This window comes from Pocillopora verrucosa, chromosome 13 (assembly GCF_036669915.1).
Source record: "Pocillopora verrucosa isolate sample1 chromosome 13, ASM3666991v2, whole genome shotgun sequence".
Lineage (NCBI taxonomy): Eukaryota > Metazoa > Cnidaria > Anthozoa > Scleractinia > Pocilloporidae > Pocillopora > Pocillopora verrucosa.
This window is the reverse complement of record NC_089324.1, coordinates 3,264,990-3,284,949: the sequence shown is the minus strand read 5'-3', so window position 1 is coordinate 3,284,949 and position 19,960 is coordinate 3,264,990. Positions and strand designations below refer to the sequence as shown.

At 38.7% G+C, this 19,960-nt stretch overlaps 5 protein-coding genes across 5 annotated transcripts; 3 read left to right on the top strand and 2 right to left on the bottom strand.

The window, feature by feature from the left end:
* Nucleotides 1–19: 19 nt before the first annotated feature.
* LOC131768395 (xaa-Arg dipeptidase-like) lies at nucleotides 20–3,129 on the bottom strand. The gene is made up of 2 exons (XM_059084132.2): nucleotides 2,803–3,129; nucleotides 20–1,851 (listed from the first exon to the last, which is right to left on the bottom strand). Exons 1-2 carry the CDS (start codon nucleotides 3,116–3,118, stop codon nucleotides 971–973), a joined length of 1,197 nt encoding a protein of 398 aa, XP_058940115.2. The 5' UTR covers nucleotides 3,119–3,129; the 3' UTR covers nucleotides 20–970.
* A 119-nt stretch (nucleotides 3,130–3,248) lies between these two features.
* LOC131768396 (probable serine/threonine-protein kinase kinX) lies at nucleotides 3,249–8,229 on the top strand. The gene is made up of 3 exons (XM_059084133.2): nucleotides 3,249–3,884; nucleotides 5,118–6,128; nucleotides 6,684–8,229. Exons 1-3 carry the CDS (start codon nucleotides 3,398–3,400, stop codon nucleotides 6,944–6,946), a joined length of 1,761 nt encoding a protein of 586 aa, XP_058940116.1. The 5' UTR covers nucleotides 3,249–3,397; the 3' UTR covers nucleotides 6,947–8,229.
* Nucleotides 8,230–8,516: 287 nt separating this feature from the next.
* On the bottom strand, nucleotides 8,517–12,193 carry LOC131768390 (coiled-coil domain-containing protein 103-like). The gene is made up of 2 exons (XM_059084126.2): nucleotides 11,953–12,193; nucleotides 8,517–11,080 (listed from the first exon to the last, which is right to left on the bottom strand). The coding sequence occupies exons 1-2, from the start codon at nucleotides 12,146–12,148 to the stop codon at nucleotides 10,554–10,556; spliced, it is 723 nt and encodes a 240-aa protein (XP_058940109.2). The 5' UTR covers nucleotides 12,149–12,193; the 3' UTR covers nucleotides 8,517–10,553.
* A 992-nt stretch (nucleotides 12,194–13,185) lies between these two features.
* LOC131768391 (BRCA1-associated RING domain protein 1-like) lies at nucleotides 13,186–14,370 on the top strand. The gene has a single exon (XM_059084128.2). It carries the CDS (start codon nucleotides 13,423–13,425, stop codon nucleotides 14,368–14,370), a length of 948 nt encoding a protein of 315 aa, XP_058940111.2. The 5' UTR covers nucleotides 13,186–13,422.
* Nucleotides 14,371–16,398: 2,028 nt separating this feature from the next.
* Nucleotides 16,399–17,797, top strand: LOC131768410 (ankyrin-3-like). The gene has a single exon (XM_059084145.2). It carries the CDS (start codon nucleotides 16,402–16,404, stop codon nucleotides 17,695–17,697), a length of 1,296 nt encoding a protein of 431 aa, XP_058940128.1. The 5' UTR covers nucleotides 16,399–16,401; the 3' UTR covers nucleotides 17,698–17,797.
* Nucleotides 17,798–19,960: the final 2,163 nt, after the last annotated feature.

Here is a 19,960-nt window from a genome sequence, read left to right as displayed (position 1 = left end):
AAATTGTATGACTGGGTGATGGGATGTAGTTAAAAATGCCAATAAAGTGAAATGGTTAAGTGATAGAGAGACTTCCTTAGAAGTTGCGTCTCATCACAAGGCACTGAAGAGCATAACTTTTTAAAATGTTATGTTGTGTAATATTCAAAATGCATTGATATTTTGTTTGAATGTTTGAGAACAATTTTGAAATATCTTTGAATTTTGACAATGGAATCGTTCATATGAATCAATTGCATGTCATAGAATTGTAAGAATCATTATGGCATTTGCATGCGAGAACATTTTAATACTTTAAAAAATTGTATGACTGGGTGATGGGATGTAGTTAAAATTTCTGATGAAGTGAAATGATAAAGTGATAGAGACTTTCTAAGAAGTTCTGTGGTTCTCATCACAAGGCACTGAAGAGCATAACTACTTAAGAGGAAAATCAAAAATAAATAAAATCTTCATGGTTTCCCTGGTTTTAGAATAACTAACATGTCACACATCCACAGTCAATGGTTACATAATTAAAAGTCTGCAGAAGCTGAGAATGGGGCACACAACTGGAGCTCTTACCAGTTTCCTTGTCATGAGGAACTGATCCTTCAGGAGTGACCAATGAGAAGAAAGAAAAATGTCACTGCAAGGCCATTTACCGAATCCTCAGAGCTACAATTACTAGAAACAATTAAAGGATGGAGAAAAGAATTGGTATTGAGATCTGAGGGCAAGATTGACCTTTTCACTTTCAAGATGAAAACATCAATTCTCTGCACAGTCTGATATATTTCTCATGATTTTTGTCTTTGGGAATTTGGTATTAGATCAAACAATATCCTTAAATTGATATTTCTCTTTCTTCACATGACCTTTTCAACTTGAAAATGTATTGATATTGTAAGGGGAATTGCCTCAAAAATCAACATTCCCAAAACAGATTCTTTCTTGTAACAAAAGTAGCTAATTGAAAATAGAATGTGATCTAAGCATCTTTGACTGCTTGTAAAAATTCATCTTTCATTTCTTTTAGTAGTGATGGATCATGCAACACCTCAATTGCAGTAAAACAAAGAGATTTGGCAGCAATAATAGTTTGATCATGAGCATACTGTGTGCCTGCAGCAGCTCGGAAGACATGGGAATGAAATGGCACTGAGCTGTCAATACAGAACTGAGCATGCAGACCAGGAACTACCATGGACACATTTCCAAAATCTGTTGATCCATCCACAATACTTTCTTGTTCTTCTCTTGATGGAAAGACCACACCCATTTGCCCAGCATACTTTTGATACAAATAGGCCAGCTTGCTGTTGGTGAGCACTCCTGCATGAGGAATGGGATCCCATGTTATCTCTACCGTGCAATCAGTTGCTTTTGCAGCTGCTTCAAAGCAAGCATTCACCTTAGATTTGAGGACTGCACATTCTTTATTCTTCACAGTTCGCACCCAGAATTCAAGCTTAGTTTGCTCAGGGATGATATTAGGCTTAACTCCTCCCTCACTTATAATGCCATGTACTCGCCATGTTGGTTTCATCTGTTGCCTGAGCAGGCTTATAGAGTTGTATGCCATGACTGCAGCATCAAGAGCATTGCGTCCTTCCCATGGGAAGGCTGCTGCATGAGCTGCCTTCCCTTTGTAGACAATTTCAGCTTTCTCAAGAGCTTGGCTCACGTAGAATGCCATATTAAAAGGTGCAGGATGTACCATGATGGAAAAATCTACATCTTTGAAACAACCACTACTAACCATCTGCACTTTTCCACCACCTCCTTCCTCAGCAGGAGTTCCCATGGCAATAAGCTTAGCGTTGAGTCCACCCTCGATAGCTGCTTTTATCCCCAGTGCTGCCCCTACCCCTGGGGTTAATAAAGAAACAGTTAATGTAGAACTCTTAAGGTGGCTGGGAACAGGTATCTGAGATGAGATGCAAACCAACTACATTCAAAGTGCTCAAATACCATCTTTCCCTCTCCACAGTCAAACCAATTTCATGCTTATGTCCACCAAACAAAATGACAATCATTATCATTATTCTAACGTCCCATGAAAGTCCAGTTTTTTATTTTTGGGGGCCATCTTGGGAAATTCCTCAATAGATTTTCCCAAAACTTCAGAATTTTCTCTTTTGAGATAAGACTTCACATCTGAGTGAATTTGAACAAATTAAATTTAGCCAGTTTAAAATTCTGATGCTGCTAAGATTACAGTTGAATTAACTGCTGTGACTTCATACTGTTCATGGAGAACTGTTTCCAGTTACCTTAAAACAAAGTCACAGATGCCCTGGTCATGTATTGAGTATGGTATACAAGACTCAGTATCAATTAGTTTCAAAACAACAAGCACAATCTTTACTTTATTTTTACTCTTTCTTGTCCTGAGTACAAGTTCAACCTAATTGAATGGATGAAGTAGAGGGTACTGACTACCTGAGTATATATCTCTCCCCCCCCCCACTTCCTGAGGCAGGTGTAATCCCAGGAACTGCAGAACCAACCAAGTTCAGTGATGGCCAGAGCCAGTCATAGAGACTGAAAATCATCTCTCATGACGGGCTGATTGCCATATATTTGCCCCTTCTCTGGCTTTGAGCTACATAATGACTACAGAGCAATTCCCAGGGTGGAAATTGAAAACATGCCAGTTCAGTGGGTCAATCAAGTTACATTTTGCTTTTTCTTTGGGGGTAATACCGTTTGTTATCGGGTTTGAAGTCTGATAATAGAAAAATGTGAAGATCTCGTTAATTATGCTGTTAAATAAGTAATTATTAGGTAATTTCGGCAAAACTCTGAGTTCGTAGTTACCCGCTATGGCTATGAGATTATGCCCACATCCATGTCCGACCCCAGGTAATGCATCGTATTCAGAAAGCACGGCAACCGTCGGACCTTCGTTCTCAGCTCCAAACACCGCCCGATAAGCTGTTGGCAAAGTGTAACTCCTTGTTACCTCGAAACCTTGTTCTTCAAAAAAGTCGCACAGAATACCATGGGCAAAATGTTCTTCGTAGCCAAGCTCTGGTTTTTCCCAAATCTTCAAGCTCAAGGCTTGAAGATCTTTGGCTTTACCGTCGATCACAGGTGAAGCGAGGGTTATGAAATTTTCTAGCTCGTCGGCCATGTCGAAGACAAATCGCGTGACTAACTGGGGTGAAGTGTATTTGACCTTATCATTTATATCCCAAACACGCATGCGCATTCTCTTGGCGCTCCACTGACGTCACTTGTTCCCAGGGGCAAGGATCATTTTACGAACGCCAGCTAATTTACCCGGCGTCCATATTGCCTACGCTGTTGTTGTCTTGAGCGTAAAATCGACTTAATATTGAAGCCTACAATCAGAGGAAAAACATTGTAGTAGGTTGTTTCGTCGACGGAAAAACCTTTTTGCTCTAACAAGATGCATTTAAAAGGATTCCGTTCGATTTTTCTTCACGGCATCATATTGGCTTTCCTCTTCGAAGTCTGTTCTTGTGATGATGACTTCAGATGTCCGTACAATATTCACGTGAATAAGGGACAGATCATTGAGGCCAAAGCATCTGTGGACAATGGTGCCTCGTTTTTGAAACATTATGAAGTTCGCGATGCTCGAGAGTGTTACAAGTTGTGTTGTGAACGAAGGAACTGTGATCTCGCGCAAATGCAATACAAAAATTATACGGATGGATTCTTCTCGGAATTACAGAAGGTTTGTTTTATGTTCCACTGCGGAAAGCCCAGTAAATGTCTCTTTGGACAACACGATCACTACGCTACGATATCTTACGATAGACCAAGTGAAGAACTATCGTACATAGACGGCAATCAGTTTGGACCTTCATCTGTTAAAACTGGGGAAGCAAAATTGGGCACCGCGAAAGAAATTAAACCTTCTGTTCGCGAAGGTAGGATTTGTGGTTTTTATGTCGTATGTTATGTAAATCGCTTAAATGTTTTCTAGCATCAGTTACTTGAAATTGCGATAGCAAAATCATTACTATTATCTGATTATTCGTACAGTCTCTCCACAAATGGAAACATTTCTCACAGTCGTGTACAAGGGACACGTATTCTTAATTCGCAGGGGTATTTCCTCGTTCCAGTCTATAATTTTGATATCAGGTTTAATCCTGGTCCTTAAGTTCCTTATTATTTCACTCGAGATGAGTGAAGGGTCAACAGAAACATCACACTTTGAAATGTTCAAAAATATAAATATAATATTTTGTCCTAATTTTCGTATTTCGAAACACCTGCAGATCTCCTTGGTGAGAGTGCTTGAATATAGTTCGCACTAGTAACCGAGAATCTTTGTTTATCTTTGTTTTTTGTGCTCTTTCTGTTGATTTATTTTTAGCGAAAATTGATTTCAAGGCTGTTTTTCTAAGATTTATTTCCTTTGTAGAAGTTAAGCGTCGTAGTTTTTGCTCAAAACTCTCTCCAATCCTGGCAATTCGGACTATTCAAACTGTCTCTGTGAAGTCAGTTAAAGGAGTTGCAATGTTGTCTTTCTGCACATTTCTGCTGCAGATTAATTGTACTTTTTCACATATAAAATACGTGACAGCGGTAAAAGGCCCTGTAAGACCTTCTAAGTGGTACAAAACTACTGAAAATCCTAGCTTTTGATTCCTGAAATGGCAGATATGGTTAAGGCATTGGAATGAGATTTTGTCCACAAAAATTTTTTCCACATAATTGTGTGCTCATAAGAATTATGCAGCCAATAGTTATTTTGTAGTTCAGTATGCTATTCTTTGTCTTCTTGAGCCCTCTCACACATAGCTCCTGGAAATAACCAAGTTTTATACAGATAATCAATTTATGCTTTGTAACCTTACCAAATAGGTGGTCTCCTGTTCCTGTAGAATCAGCAAATTGTTGGCTGGGTTTTTTTTTTTTTTTACCTTTTATATCCTAAAATTCACATTCTCTGCTCTGTTCTCTTTATTTTCCTTGTGATATTGACAAGAAGAATTTGTTTGACAATTAGAAACTTCTGGAGTTGGTGATCAATTCCTTTATTTTCTTGGCCTTTATATTTGATTTAGAGATGATACTGTAAGGGGAGATTATAAGTCTGTTTCTGTTAGGGGATGTTGGGTTAAATGTTAATTTTTCCTTGATTTATCTACTAGGTAATACAAAAGACAGAGTTCAAGAATCATCACAATACAAACCACCTTCAAGACACTACACGACTGAGGAACAAGACAAATATGAAGAGGAAGAAGATTTAAGGAGTCCTTGGAAACAGAAATCCTATGAAGGGAGTGCTGTGCATTCAAAACAACCTTTTGGAAAAGATAGGTATCATAGCAAGAACACACATGAATCATTGTCAGCGAAAAAACCGTCAAGGCCAGTTCTAGATAAAGATGAATACTCAGAAAATTCTCAAGAATCTCAAAAGCCTTATTACCAAGTTACCTCAAATCATCCTGATTTCCCTACAAAACACCAGCATGTAAACATGAAAGGACCTGTAAGACCTGGAAACCCTGTGAAAGAAGTGGCTAAGGAACCAACTGAAGAGAAGGCAACAACACACAATTCTGATGACGTGGATAGGGAACTTGAGAGAAAACTAGAGGAACTTATGCCAAAAACAGACACTCAACAATATCAGCCTTCTGGTGGTGACACGAAGGCTGTGCCCACAACTGCTAAACCCACCTTTCACCAGTGGAGGCAATTTGTTGACAATAACCCAAATTTTCCATATACAATTCCAAGTGAAGTAGAACATCCATTAGAACAAGCAGTGGAGAAGCAGACAGAAAAACCTGTTGAAAAACCAGTGCAGAAAAAGCCAGTAGAGATTCCTGCACAAAAACAAGTTGATGTGCCTGTGCAGAAACCAGTGGAGGTGCCTGTGCAAAAGCCAGTACAGGTACCGGAGCAGAGGCCAGTACAGGTACCAGTGCAGAGGCCAGTAGAGGAAACTGTACAGAAGGTACCTGTACAGAAGAAACCAATAGAGGTACCTGTACAGAAGAAACCAGTAGAGGTACCTTTACTAAAACCTGTGGAGAAACCAATACAAACCCAAGTACCCAAACCTTGGCAGGAACCAACAGAACCAGAGAAAGAACCACCCAAGCCAACAGAACCTATAATAATTACAGAAAAAGCAAGAGTTCATGATGGTATGGAATTGATTCCAATATTTACCCCTCCTTTTCCCTTTATCCACACTGATGCTCCTTTTTTCACAACCCTCTCCTTTCCTGCTCTTACTTTAACACACACCTTCCTGTCTCAACCCCTTTCCTACTCCATTCCTTTCACCCTCTCCCATTTTCTCCCTCACAATCTACTCCACTTAAACTTTCATACAGTCCTTCAAGTTCCCTCTTCCCTCATTTCTTCCCTCAAACCCTCTCATACTCCTAGTCTCTTTTATCCTCTCTTTTGTTATTCTCTCTCTCCCCTCTCCTTCCTCTCCAACTTTTCAGTCCTCTTCTCTGTTCTTTCTACCCTTCTAAGCTCATAGTCTTCCTGACCCCACCCTTGATTCCTTCCTCTGCTTATAGTTAACCCCTAAAAATCTCTTTTAGTTCCCTTGCCACCTTGTTCTTTCATTTCCTTGCTTCCAGTTCCATCTCTCTCTCTCTTCCTAGAGCTTTTGTCAAGGTCCAAACCTTAATGTTGATATATGTGCAAGAGCTTCTCTTAATTAATTTCTTTTTCCTCATGCTTAGAACCCAAACAGCAACATGATGAGCGTCCCTTGATTGAAGTGCCAATCCAGAGCAAAAACATCTCTGATGTGGTGGTTATTGAAACACACAGGCTAAAGATCATTGAGAACAAGGCAGTTCTTCCACTAGCAATATTCCTCGTGATTGCAATTTTATTGCTGTTTGTTGTGGCCCTTCGTTTAAGAATTGTCAAAAGCAGATTAAAAAGGCGGCCATTTGCAACAGATGATGCTGATTATCTAATCAATGGCATGTACTTGTAACATACTGCTAATGGTGATCAAGCTATAAATACGTATATTAGTCATTCTTCTGTGAAAACACCATGTTTTCATATGGATAATTTCCTTACATGATAGACCCTCTCAGGGCCAAGTTCCAATATTACTATTATTACTAAGGTGGCCTAATACAGATTTGTGTGAGCTTGGAAGCATTTATTTAATTGCCACACAGAGATTTCAAGAAATTTACATGGTTCCAGTACCCGTAAAAAAGGTTTCTTTGTTCAATTGCAGCTTTATGTTAGGTATTTTTATTCAAAGAAAAAGTATGCGTGATCGTGAGGTCTGCCAAAAAAGACTTTGAAAATTAACAGGGCTTTTTCTTGAAAATCTTGTACACTTCTGACCCGAAGTAATACAAAAATGCATCTGTTAGAAGTCAATTTTCTGTAAATAGTAAAGCTGCATTTGCCATGGAAACAGCAAGCACTTTACAGAAAATGCCCAAATATTACACTCTTCATGGTAACACTTGTACATTTTATTGAAATTGCTTCATAAGGTGCGTAAGTTAGGGACATGGTTGAAATTTGTAATTCAGATTATTTAAGCTGTTGGCAAGTATCACTTCCAGAAGTTGGTTACATATTTTTTGAACTGTTGACCTTTGTTGCCCTGTGGATTCAATTTAGAAATAAGTTAAAGAAGCATCTGGATTCTCATTTCTTTGTGGCAAATGATTACTTTATCCATATGAGGCAGAGTACACAACTGATGATTCATATGAAATTAGGTGCATTTCTCTTTGAATGAAAGTAGAAATTAGCACCCTAGAAACAAAGGGTGGCAATAATTGTTGTTTTGGAAACCTAGCAATCAGGGTTCTCCAGAGTTATCTAACACCTTCATTTTAATTATTTATACTTGTAAGAGGAAATTGTACAATTGTAGTCAGTATTTGCTGCAATGGCACAATTCTTATTGTGACTCAAAACTTATGATTTGGAAAAGGACTTTCTCTTTTTTCCAGAGATCTCAGATCTAACATAATTTGTGGTAATGCTGTGTAAAAGCTTTGGTCTTAACAAAACATTTAGTTGGTAATAAGATTATTATGAGTTGTACATACTCTTTAGGAAGAAGGATGTAATAATTTTCTGAAAAATATCAATGTAAGGGTATTGTAGTGTAATACATTGCCAAGAACTGTAAGTTCAGCCAGCATTTTTCTGATAAGTGTTTAGCTAAGGAGGAACTAGAGTATGTATTCATGACTGAGAGGTTGATTCAAATTTTGAAGGCCATTGTAAGATAATAAACACAATATGGCTGTCAATAAATTCAGAGAAATGTGGAAAACAGACATATTTGAGAAGATTGAGGCAAGAAGGACAACATTCAAACAATTTTCTTTGTTAGCATTCTTGGAATGTAACAATGCAGTTATTCACTATCTAGCAAAAATATTAAGCTGCAGATTTTTGATCAATTAAGGGGCAATAGCTGAATAGATTCAAAATGGGAATTGAATTTATATCGAATTTATTTTCATAGTAAAATATTGATTCAGTTAGATATTGCTGTCATCAAACATCACTTATTTCTTAGCTATTGAGTAATAAAAAAACATGTATTTTCCCTTCAATGATGGCTTATCAGTTGAAACAAAGTAGTAGTAACTTGTTTCATTTGTCTGTAGGCAGATTTGCAATGCAGTGAATAAAGTTAAAATTCATGTGAGAACTTGAGTCTTATCTTGCTTTGAAGTCGGTGAGCTAGAGATGTAACTACATTCTTTGATAACTTTCACAAATGGCCAAAACGTGCCATACATAATTGATACTACAGAGATCAAAATTGTATCAACATGTATTGCAATGTCTGGTGGTTCTACCTTGATTAAATTTGAAGGCATCTTGGCAATTCTTTACCCATTATGCAACACTTTAAATTCATACCTAATAGTCCAGGGAAAAATGGTTCTCAAAAGCATGATGACTGGACACAGAATAGTATAATCCTTAAGTTATGCAATCTATGAGAAATAATGCATGATTCATTAGGAATCTAAGGAGGAACAATTCTTGAAGGAAAAATGAAATTAAAATTCTTAAAATTGAACTGGTCACAAAACAAATTTACTTAACTCTGTAGTGATATCCAATCAAAACTATTCCAGTATATGTATCAGTTCAGCAAAGTGGGTCAGCAGATTGAGCAGAAAAACACTAATTCAGAACACTTTCATGAGAACGTGTCATTCCTTTTGACTGAAGATCGACTTACTTTGCAATTATGCTATTGATATGTTAATCATGCAGTTAATGATAAAATCAAATGCTAAACAATAAATTAATTGTCAATTGACGAAACACCTGTCAACCCTGTCTTAAACTAAAATTGAGACCAGTTCAGCTGAGAACTTTTAGAGACAAGTGATAGTAACACCAAGGAGTGTTGCTGGGTCAGTGAAAAGGATGTAGGAGTGGTCGCAGTACAAGAATTTTGCCCATTCCACAGCCTGGTTATTTTCATCAGTAAAATGCAGACAGGTATCAACTTACTTTAATGCTTTCCAATCAGAGCAAAGATTACCTCATTGATTTTTTAATTATTACACTGTGAACAATCATTAAATGAGGAAATGAATTAATTTGTGTCCATGGACATTAATTGATGACTAATTGAAAATCAAGGGTCCATCAGTATTTTGATCAGAATGCCTCTTAACAGGCTATTCCAACCAGTAAAAACAAGGATCAACTTAAGGTTATAAGTTTCTCCTTCAAGGGTGACCATGACTGCTTAATGGAGAAGAAATTACTGTAATCAAGGGGAATTAACAACTGCAATATTATTGCTAAGTGGAGGTTGGGTGCCTGAAACATCCAGGAGCTTCCACTATTGGCAGCCAGCTCCTAGATGGAGACTTCTCCCATGGCTGGCAAATCCTAGCAACCCAGCTATGAGGGCCCACACAGAAAAGGGAAACAGGCACCTGTCACGCTGAATAAACAGTGAAAAGAGGGAGGGAAGGGGTGGGGAAAACTGCCTGGATGTTGAGCTGGCACTCCTCACAACGCTGCAAGCTCACACTCAAAGCACATGCAAGAACACCTCAAACAAAGAGCACATGGAATTCCAATGAATGCGCATATGCAAAAACCGCTGACTGCTATAGAGTGCTAATGCTCTCAGTAGTCAGCAGCAATGTTTACTCCATTAAACTGCATTTTACTGCACAGAATTTTGGGACTGACAACTGACTGCTTAGCACAGGGTAACCACTTACTTGTAACATTGTCTCACCCAATACAGGTTCAACTGTATTTCTTTAGGGCCCAGTTCAGACATTGTGCTTCCAGCATGCCAAACTTAATTGCAATTACAAATTTAGGTTAGACTATAGCACAGCAGAAGCATAACTCTAATTGAGACATTGGGCTAAGGGAGGGGAGGCTGCAGAATTCAGCATTTACTGAAGCACCCTCTGTTTTTTTTCTGCAAAGTGCTACAAAAAATATTTCTTATTTCAAGTTCCATGAACAAACATTAAATAACCTTATGGTGAATAGAGACTTTTAATGTGCCTCCAGTTACAGGGAGGAGTCTTAGTTTATAGAGCTTTGAAAGTGAATGCTGCTGATCAACTTGCCATGGTAACGCCATATATTTCACTCAGCTCTAAAAGTCTTCTTGAGTCTTTTCTCTTTTCTTCTTCCCCTTCTTTGTCCAAAGTTTCTCTACTGGAGATCACATCTTCCAGTCTTTTGATGAGACTAGATGCTGCATTTTTTTCTTCCTTCCCAAGAAACTTTAGAGAAAGATCAAATCTGTTTGTCTTGGAAAGTCCTATCAGGATGTTAAAAATATCACTGGAGTCCTTTTCATTCAGACAATTGTTAAGAATCAGGAGAAATTCTCCTAATAGCCCCATACTTATCTCTCCCTTGAAAATTGTTCTGAGCTCGTTGCCTCCAAGTTTTAACAAAAGTTGGTATTTTTCCTCTTCTGTTTTGCAGTAACGTTTCCAAATTTTGGTGAATTCATGAGCAGTTTTAGGATTTTTTGATGAAGTAGACAATGTGGCACTTTGTGCTGTTGGTGTTGCTACCACTGTCTGTGACTTGCCTTGAGCATGTGGATTCCAGGGTTGTTTGCGTGTATTTTCACCTGTTGAAGTGTAATTTAACATAATTTTCAGTAACTGGGTTACAAGTCCCTTACACTTCTTTGGTTAAAAAAATGAAACTTCTGTAAAGAAAGATCAATGCCAGACAAGTCTGACCATGTGCCACAAGAGTTTTCCTGCTTAAGCTTACTCTGACTTCAGTTATGTTCAGTTACATTACTACACCTATCAATGGTTTACCCCAGGATGAGGGTTGCCCATGGGAAATCAACTCAGACAGGACCCCCTTATAAAATTTATGCAAAGTCTCAGGGTAAGGAATTTGACCTGGCTACCATCTTGAAAGACCAAGTGAAACTGGAGACAAAATTTTTCTGTTGAAATTTGTGCTGTGTATGGTCCCCATGGTCAGAATTTGACACAATAGACACCCAGGTGTGGAAAAAAAAGAATTTTGAAAACCTGAAAATGTTTAATACCCCTGGGGTTTCCCACCTCCCAATCCTGGGGCAAACCAATGATGGGTGCATATGTATGGCCTCAGTTGGTCCCCCTGAAATTTAAGGTGCTGTTCAGTAACCTTGCCAATACACCCATAGCAAGTACTCAGTATGCTATGCTCTGGGTCTGTAGTGACAACTGAAAACATGGAGGAACAATAGACTCAGGGAGACCCAGCCAAATTTCTCCGCCACCCAAAGGAATTACACAGTTTAACGTTTTTGTGAATCTCAGAGGTTCTTCATAGAAGCAAATACTCTGAGACCTAGGAGTCAATCTTGCCCAACTAAACTGCAAGTCAGTTTTAAACAAAAGGAAAAAAATATATACAAAATAAATAAGGGAATTTTTCCCATCACTTGATCTTATCCAGTACTGTGGGACATACTTAAACTAGTCCCCCTTCACAAACCTGTAATATCTTTTCTCTCCAAAGGTTTCAAATGAGCTGCGCTGACAATGTCTCGAAACTCTTCATAGCTACCAACCCTCTGGTTCACAGCTCGAAATTTCGCATCGTTCTCACGAAGATATTTTTCGTCCGCTTCCACAGCTAAAGCAAGCTCCTTTTCAAGTTTACGAAAGTCGATTCCTTCATCTTCATTCATAATTTTACACCAAAAAAACCGCGAACAGCGATCGACAATAAATCTTTTGAGCTTGGTTCGTCACCAACCAAAATTTTAGCGCGGAGACTGAAAACTTGTTTCCAGGTTCGCGCGCGGCATGACTTAGGGGTTACTCCAGGAGATTTACCCTCCCCTCCCTGACCCCAAAAATTTCACCGAACCAAAACGGTAGGACTTCTAAAGGTTCGTTAGCCTCCTTCACCCCCAAAGCGAGCTGACTCTCTCTGCTTAACGCTTAAAAGTTTCTGGAGTGCGAAGAAACGCTCTGGCCTTACGCTAATCAGGGCTTGCCGGGCTAGGAATCCTACCACTAAATTGTTTAATCTGGGCAGGCAGTACACTAAGCCCGGTGTCGTGTTTTCATACAAGGTTTACAACTCCTTGCAAACCTCAGATTTTACCATTCGTTAAACCTAAGTCTAATTTTAATCAACTTCGTTTGATCGACTGATTTAAGAGTCGGTGCCAGATTTATTCATAATCACCCCTTACACAATTGCACAATAGGTTACTGAAAGATTTCGATTACTCGACCTTTGTGAAACTGGAGCAGCGTCCAGTTTTATTTCTTTACTCAAGGAGTTTTAGATAATCAAGTAATTGAAGTGTCCTGCGCGTTTTAACATTAAGTGAACAATCGACCCCACCGGAAGAGTAAATGTTTGATCATTGAGTAAACAAAACTCAACAATATGCATCAAAATAATTACAAAAAAATTAGCAATTCTATGGTCATTACGCTCTCAATGGAGTTTCGAAAACTCCATTAAGTTTATCCAGCTATAAAAAGATTTGTATTCAAGAGGTAACAAGCTTAAAATCATGCTGGAGAAAAGCCAACGTATCGCACTATTTGGAGTCAGAATCTTCAATCGCACTTAGTATGAAAGCTCAGTCTGATAAAAGGAAAAAACTTAACATTTTTTTAGGGTAAGACCCTATAATTAAAAGGACAATGAGCCATCCATACCATTGGACAGCTGAGGATTGACAATTGTTTCATAAAATCCCTTGAATTTCTATTCTGAGGTTGTTTTCCCAAGTTTTTATTTCGTTTTACCGGCAAAAAGGCAAAAGAACTTTGAAGACTGAAAAATAATACCGAGACTGTGACAGTTCTTTGAAACAACTTCAATTCTGTTGGAGGATAGTTTCATTTGTTGGTTTTCGCCAGTCTTCAGCATAGAATTATGTCATCAGAAACTGGGTAGAACTGACCCACAGAGCTCTCTTCAAAGTACGAGAAATTCAGAATGGCCTCGGATAAAATCAGAGTCAAACGACTTTATGCGATTCATTCGAAAAGTTTGAGTGAAAACGAAAGTTCTTCATCGACAACATCTCATTTCCTCCGCGTTAGGGAGAGAAGTGGCAGTGTATCGTCTACATTCTCCCTGGCTCGTATCAAAAAGGACAAAAACGATGGAAAGGAAGGCTTGGCAAAGATGGCGAGAAATGAAAACGACAGCTGGTTTTCAAGCCTCAAATTGCAGTCGAGACGCGTTTTCAGTGGCGACAAAAACGAGGGAGACCCTGGAAATGCGCCTTGTGTGGAGAAAGACCACATGGTAAAAAGATCCCGCAGTGGTAGTGGTTCCATGATTTTTTCTGCTATAAAGTTCAGGAAAAATCTTACATTTTTCAACGCACAGGGTTACCCAATTAATACACCTTCGTCTGAGCCGCTTCAAAGAAAGAATTTTATTGCAGTAACATCTAACAACAAAGACATCGAAATCATCAAACAAGAAAAGCCTCGACATCGCACAGTCTCGTTTTCAAGTCGGTCGCTACTTCATTCATCAATAGCTCGTAATGACGTCTTAGAGCTAAGCAGCCTAATCGACAATGATAGGGACCTGGACCTGAATGAACCGGATGATCTGGGCATAACCATGATGCACCGTGCAGCAATCGATGGAAGCTACCGCTGTCTGAACTTTCTTCTCTCTCGAGGCGCAGACGTGAATGTCACTGATTTTCAAGGCTGGACTCCACTTCACGATTCTGTTTTCCATGGGCATATCCGCTGTGTGGTTATTCTTCTTATCTCGGGCGCAAACGTAGAGGCGGAGACAAAGGATTTTCTGAAGCCCGTAGAAATGGCAGAGGACGAAGAAATGATTTTAGTGGTTGGTAGAGCAATGGCCACGAACAGAACTGGACAAAATCCAAATTATGACAAAGAAACTCTCGTGTGAATACAATGATATATCACAAATTATAGTATATATCACAAATTAAAACAACTCAGATGAGTATTGTGATTACACATCGAAAATTTGTCTCTTAATTTACCTGTCGAATCTACTTTCAAATTCGTACGCAATTCAACTTTACCTTTTGCTTAGCTTTACTTTGAGTTCTCATTGGTTCTTAAGATTATATTCGTTTCATCTGATCGGTCGTTGTGATAAATTTAATTTGGTTTTGTTTTTACGACAACCAATCGAAAAGCGCCCTAACAAGTTAGTGATTATCATCCCTCTGCTGGAGTTGCAGGGAGTAATTGTGCTCGTATTCTTGAATTCTGTTCAACAGAATTATCAAAACAAGAGGCATCAGACAGTTTCTCAAAAAACTGTTTTAGAACAAAATAAGTGTCGAAAATCTCTTTCGTTGTTAAATTACAAATTACAACTTTCACCTTTCTCTCCCTCCTGCAGAAAAAAAAGCATGCACGTGCAAATAGTAGATTACATAACAACACCCAATTTTGGAAATCACGTGCGCCACGTGCGACAACAAAAAATATTACAAAGTTTGTAATATTTTTTGTTGTCGCACGTGGCGCACGTGATTTCCAAAATTGGGTGTTGTTATGTAACCTACTATTTGCACGTGCATGCTTTTTTTTCTGCAGGTTTTTTTGTGTCTTTATCATGGATGGATTTTTTTATATCGATAATGGAACGTTCAAAGTGCTTTCAAGTGTTTTCAAAAGGGTTAAGAGGATTTAGAAAGGGTTGAATAGTCTAGAAAGAGATCGCCTCCTCGTGTAATATAATTAATTGGAATATATCGTTACCAACTTAGCGATAATTTATCGAAGATTAAGGGCATGGTAACATAACGGTAAATTTGACAGAATATATTTTGTGCAGTATTTGGAGTAAATCTCATCCGAGTTGGTGAACACGAAAACTCTTTTCGACATTCTTAAGATAACTTAGCAGTTGTATATTGTGTGGGCAGGGAAAATAATTCTTTATGTTGTTAAGACCGTCGCTATAAACTGTGACATTTCGAGCGGTACAAGCAAAAGAACCAACAGACTAGTGGGCGAAACAGGAAGGACATAAGTACAAGTTGTCGCGCCAGGAAAATTCTAGGACTGTTCATTAGACTAGACCCAACGATAATCGTACTTCTGTATAAGCTTTTGTTCATATTTGAAAACAGCGGAAAACATAAAGAGATTTTTTGTAATAGTCGAGATAAAAAGGTCGGTAAGTTGAAAAAGCCCCACAATAAAATATGTGGGTGAAAAACAAAAGTTTACTTCTCGAAGCTTTAGCAAATTTGCATATAAGTAGCAATCGAAATGGAAGTGATTTCTGGAGCTATCTCGCTATTTTTCTGGAATAAAATCTTACCAACCATGGTGATCAGCTTTATGAAATTAAGTGTATATTCAAGGTATCACTTAGATAAAAGAGGAAGTCGGTTTTAGCGATGTTCTCTTGAACCAAACATAATACCAATTACACTAACAAGCACACACATTAATTCACTTTGATCAAAAGGTGGAGTTCTACTTAATTTCCAAACACTTTTTCGCGTTAAGGGTGTCATGTCGAAACTGGTCTTGACTCAAGGAAAGAAAACCGCACTATTAATTTCTTAATAAGCTTTCCGTGATTCAAACCTTTTCAATAAACGGTGTTTAACTTTAGCCAGGAACTGAATTTTTATACTGAATTGGTGATTACGAATGACTCCAGGGATTTGCGTCAGTGGACTAATACCATAACAATATAGTCTAGGTGTTTGTTTATCATAATAAGTCATCTCCGGTCGTCAACGTATATAGTGTCCATGAACTGCCTGGCACAGACAAAAGACAAGCTACGGTCGAGTTGCAAACCAGAAACAGGCGGTTTTGAAAACAAAATCCCCTAAGGCGGAGGAGGTCAGATTCAAAACTGACAAAGCAAAGATCTTGGGAAAAAAAACGCGAGCCTTTTTTTATCTGCTGTGGTGACGAAAAGTGTGATTGATATACTTGTCACATGATGTTAGCATTACATAGAGCATCTCAAGAGGGCAATTTAATTCTGGTGTCGATTCTGCTCGAGAGAGGGGTAAACGTAAATGCGAGAGATAGACAGGGGCTAACTCCTCTCCACATAGCGGCAGAGATTGGAGACAAGTTATTAGCAGAGCTGTTATTTCAGCGAGGAGCGGATACGTGTTCGGTATCCGCTAGGGGAAATATTCCTCTAGACTGCTCCAAGGATGAAGAAATGACTTTGATGCTTGTACAGATGATGGCTAGAGCGGGGAAAGCAAAAATAGCCAAAGAGAGATTACAGTTTGAAGAATTGTCCGAAAAGGCCCGGCAAAAAGCCGCTAAGACATTAGACTTGAAAAGCCCCAGAAAAAAGGGACCTCCAGTGCCATTTTCTCAGTTTTGGAACAAGCGTTCCATAGCAAGCTTTCTCGGATTGAGAGAGGCTGATTCAAGGCTTTCAAGCCTGTCAAACATTTCTGACTGTAGTAGATTCAGCGAAAGTGAGTCCGGCTTTTCTGAATTGGACAAATCTCCTGAGAGCACATCTATGGAGTCTGTACAGACGAACGAATCACTTTCAAGCGGCTTTGCGTCCGTGGACGAATTTTCACCGCAATCATTTAATAGGCGCGCGACTACAGCACTAACGAAAGAAGAATTCGCAGCCTTGAACCGTTCTCCTTTCATGCCACGGCGCACTCGTGCCGTATCGGACCCGCCGCGAAAACGGACAATTAAACGATCATCAACGTGGAATATCAGCAGTAAAAGTGAGAGCACATTCCCGCGTTCTGCGCTGAAAAGACGGGTGGAAAAGTGTGTGACTTTCCCGGCGGATGTTCTCTTAGACATTGCAATCAAAAACGACGATTTCGTTGAAACTTGCCACTTGATAAAATCGAAAAAAGTCGACTTTAATCGCGTTGGATGCAATGGGCTCACACCGCTTCATCGAGCGGCTATCGAAGGCAGTCACGAATGTCTGCAACTGTTAATTGACCTCGGAGCAAACGTGAACGCGCGGGATGGCTCAGGATGGACACCTCTTCACGACGCTGTTTATCACGGAAATTTCAACTGCGCACTGGTTTTATTGAGCGCGGGTGCTGATCCAGAAGCTGAAACGGACGATTTTACATCGGTGATAGAAATGACAGACGATGATAAAATGCTTCTTGTCGTTGGAAGAGCGTTGATTCTAGCATTCAACAGTGGGTACCAAAACGAAATATCTTTCTGCGAGCAGGAAGTACATCATCCTGTTTTTGACCCTGATAGGGAAACATGCGTTTAATTGAACATTTTCTAAGGCAGCTGGTTCGATATTGAACGAAGATCTTTGCATTCATGTTTCTATGTAAACCCCTTCGAAATCTTCTTGTATAAAAGTCAAAGTACGCGATGGAAATTACTTTGATATGTAAAATAAAATGTAATTTATTGTATAAGCGATATAAAGAATCGTTGAACAAATACTTTTGTCTGATCGTCTTCGAGTTTTTACACGCGCTAGAAGGGTTTGTTGGGCTCATAAAAGATCAATTATATCTAAAGGATATATCAAGATATATTTGATTTAATTCCAGAAGTTTCCCATTACTGATAACGAGCGCGCCATAGATTAAAAGCTCTGATGGTGCCGACAAATTGGTTTATCTATTTACAAAAACCATTACAACAAGTGCAAAGTTTGTTCAACTCAATTATCGCTGAAGCTAAAGCGACAAAAAAATCCCAAACACTCAATTTTCTTTAAAAACAACCTAACAACCTCTTAATGAGGTTTAACTCTACGGCAAGTGTGTCTTTTGTCACTTTATATTTGTCTTGTATTCGACCAAGCAGTCCAAAACAAGTGTTAACCAAATATTGCCAACTTAGAGATAACAGCGGTATGTTTACAAGCGTTTTTAAGTGTGTGCAAAAGGCGTCGAAATAACCCTAAATTCCTCGCCAACTATACAATTGATTTTCTATCGCGTTTTCGCCATTATTTCAGGTTTTTATATTTATGTCGCAATCTGGATCCGGAAGATTTAAATATCTAAGAAAAGTAGTGCAAAAGAGACGCCAATTAGTTCTACGTCGTTATACTCTAGCGGGCAACTCTTTTGTCTCTGATTGCGTTAGCTCTATTCAAGTCTAAACTTCGCAAACAAAGGCTTTCTTATTTAAACCGAAAGTCAAGCACTTCAACCATCAGCTTACAGTTCATTTATTGACTAAAACTTTCATCTTATCAGTATCTATCGCACAGTCATATTTATAATTGTACAGACGAAGGGGAAATATTTCCTTTAAGAGTGAGGAAATGGTCGGCTTTGATCAGTAATTATTGCGCACAACAGATCAAGTTGGCGAAGTTTTCATTGAGTTGCACGTTTTTTCCGCCAAAGCCAATATCAATTCTAAAGTGTTGTCTAGGAAAGTGAGGCAGGATAGTGTAAATTATGAAAACGTTTTATTAACGACGGATAAAAACAACTAATCACTCAATTAGCTCCAATTCAAACACTGTGGGCACACTACGTTTGCTACATGACCACACTTTGCCGTTGTCGTTTCAAAGCACTATATTTCACTCCTATTGTTAGAAAAAGGGACAAAGTCGAATGGGGTGACAATTTTTTTAAACTGAAAAGTGTCTGGAAAAGGTAAAATTAGGTGTTAACGAGGAACGTTGACCCACTTTAAGACACGCAAACGAATGTTAAGAATTTGGCGTTGAAAGAGATTCTTCCACTGCAAATAACCGTAAAATATTTAATTAGTTCCCGTTTGTGTTGATTCTACTACCGTTTAGCCGCACTCTTATTGGTCAATTGGTATGTGTAGATGAGAGCTCGTGAAAACGGTCGTTATGGCGTTTTAGAAAAACGAGTATTTTTGAGATGACGTTTAGATGATCTAGCCTCATCTAAACGTATGGTGGTAGTTGGGGCGAATTATGAAAATCTTGAGAGTTAAGCAAGCCGTCGACTCCGTCTCGACCTTTCACGAGTACCTCGAATCCTTTCAGAAGATGGCTCCAAGAGCGTAACAGTTAAGATGAGTCGCGTAAAGAAGGAAATAGTCCTCTTTTCCTTAAATATGGAGCATCTCCTCAATATGTTGAGAGGATCAATTTCTCTAGTTAAGCATCTGAAAGTGGAAAATTGTAAATGAAGATGTTGGTCACATTCTTGTTTAAGAACTTAACTCTCTCACTCCAAAGATCTCAATATTGATATTCTCTCAACTGTTTGCGCCACGTTGCTAAGAGAATTTGTTTTTCAATCAAATGCTGGGTTTCCTTGCTGTTATTTTAATTTCTTCTTTTAGCCGTACACCTTAGAAAGGTCTCTCGTAACATGTCAATATATTGTGCGGAGAAATCCCTTTTTGTTCACCTCTAGGTGTGACATAGTTAATAATGGGACAGACATAAAAATAAAAGGACATTTTTGTAAAAAAGGTGAATCAGAAATTGAGAAGTCAGTACCGCGGGACAAGACAAGAAAATGAAAATAAAATAGAAAGGTTTTAGCATCGTGGGACAGGAAAAAAAAATGCCACAT

Bases quoted from the DNA above. Each gene is read 5' to 3' on its own strand.
- LOC131768395 (XM_059084132.2), bottom strand. From the start codon at position 3,118: ATGGCCGACGAGCTAGAAAATTTCATAACCCTCGCTTCACCTGTGATC. The intron at 1,852-2,802 runs GTAACTACGAAC...TATTAACCCCAG, and splicing joins TAATCTCATAGCCATAGCGG to GGGTAGGGGCAGCACTGGGG.
- LOC131768396 (XM_059084133.2), top strand. From the start codon at position 3,398: ATGCATTTAAAAGGATTCCGTTCGATTTTTCTTCACGGCATCATATTG. The intron at 3,885-5,117 runs GTAGGATTTGTG...TTTATCTACTAG, and splicing joins TAAACCTTCTGTTCGCGAAG to GTAATACAAAAGACAGAGTT. The intron at 6,129-6,683 runs GTATGGAATTGA...CCTCATGCTTAG, and splicing joins AAAAGCAAGAGTTCATGATG to AACCCAAACAGCAACATGAT.
- LOC131768390 (XM_059084126.2), bottom strand. From the start codon at position 12,148: ATGAATGAAGATGAAGGAATCGACTTTCGTAAACTTGAAAAGGAGCTT. The intron at 11,081-11,952 runs GTTTGTGAAGGG...ACACTTCAACAG, and splicing joins GGAGAGAAAAGATATTACAG to GTGAAAATACACGCAAACAA.
- LOC131768391 (XM_059084128.2), top strand. From the start codon at position 13,423: ATGGCCTCGGATAAAATCAGAGTCAAACGACTTTATGCGATTCATTCG.
- LOC131768410 (XM_059084145.2), top strand. From the start codon at position 16,402: ATGATGTTAGCATTACATAGAGCATCTCAAGAGGGCAATTTAATTCTG.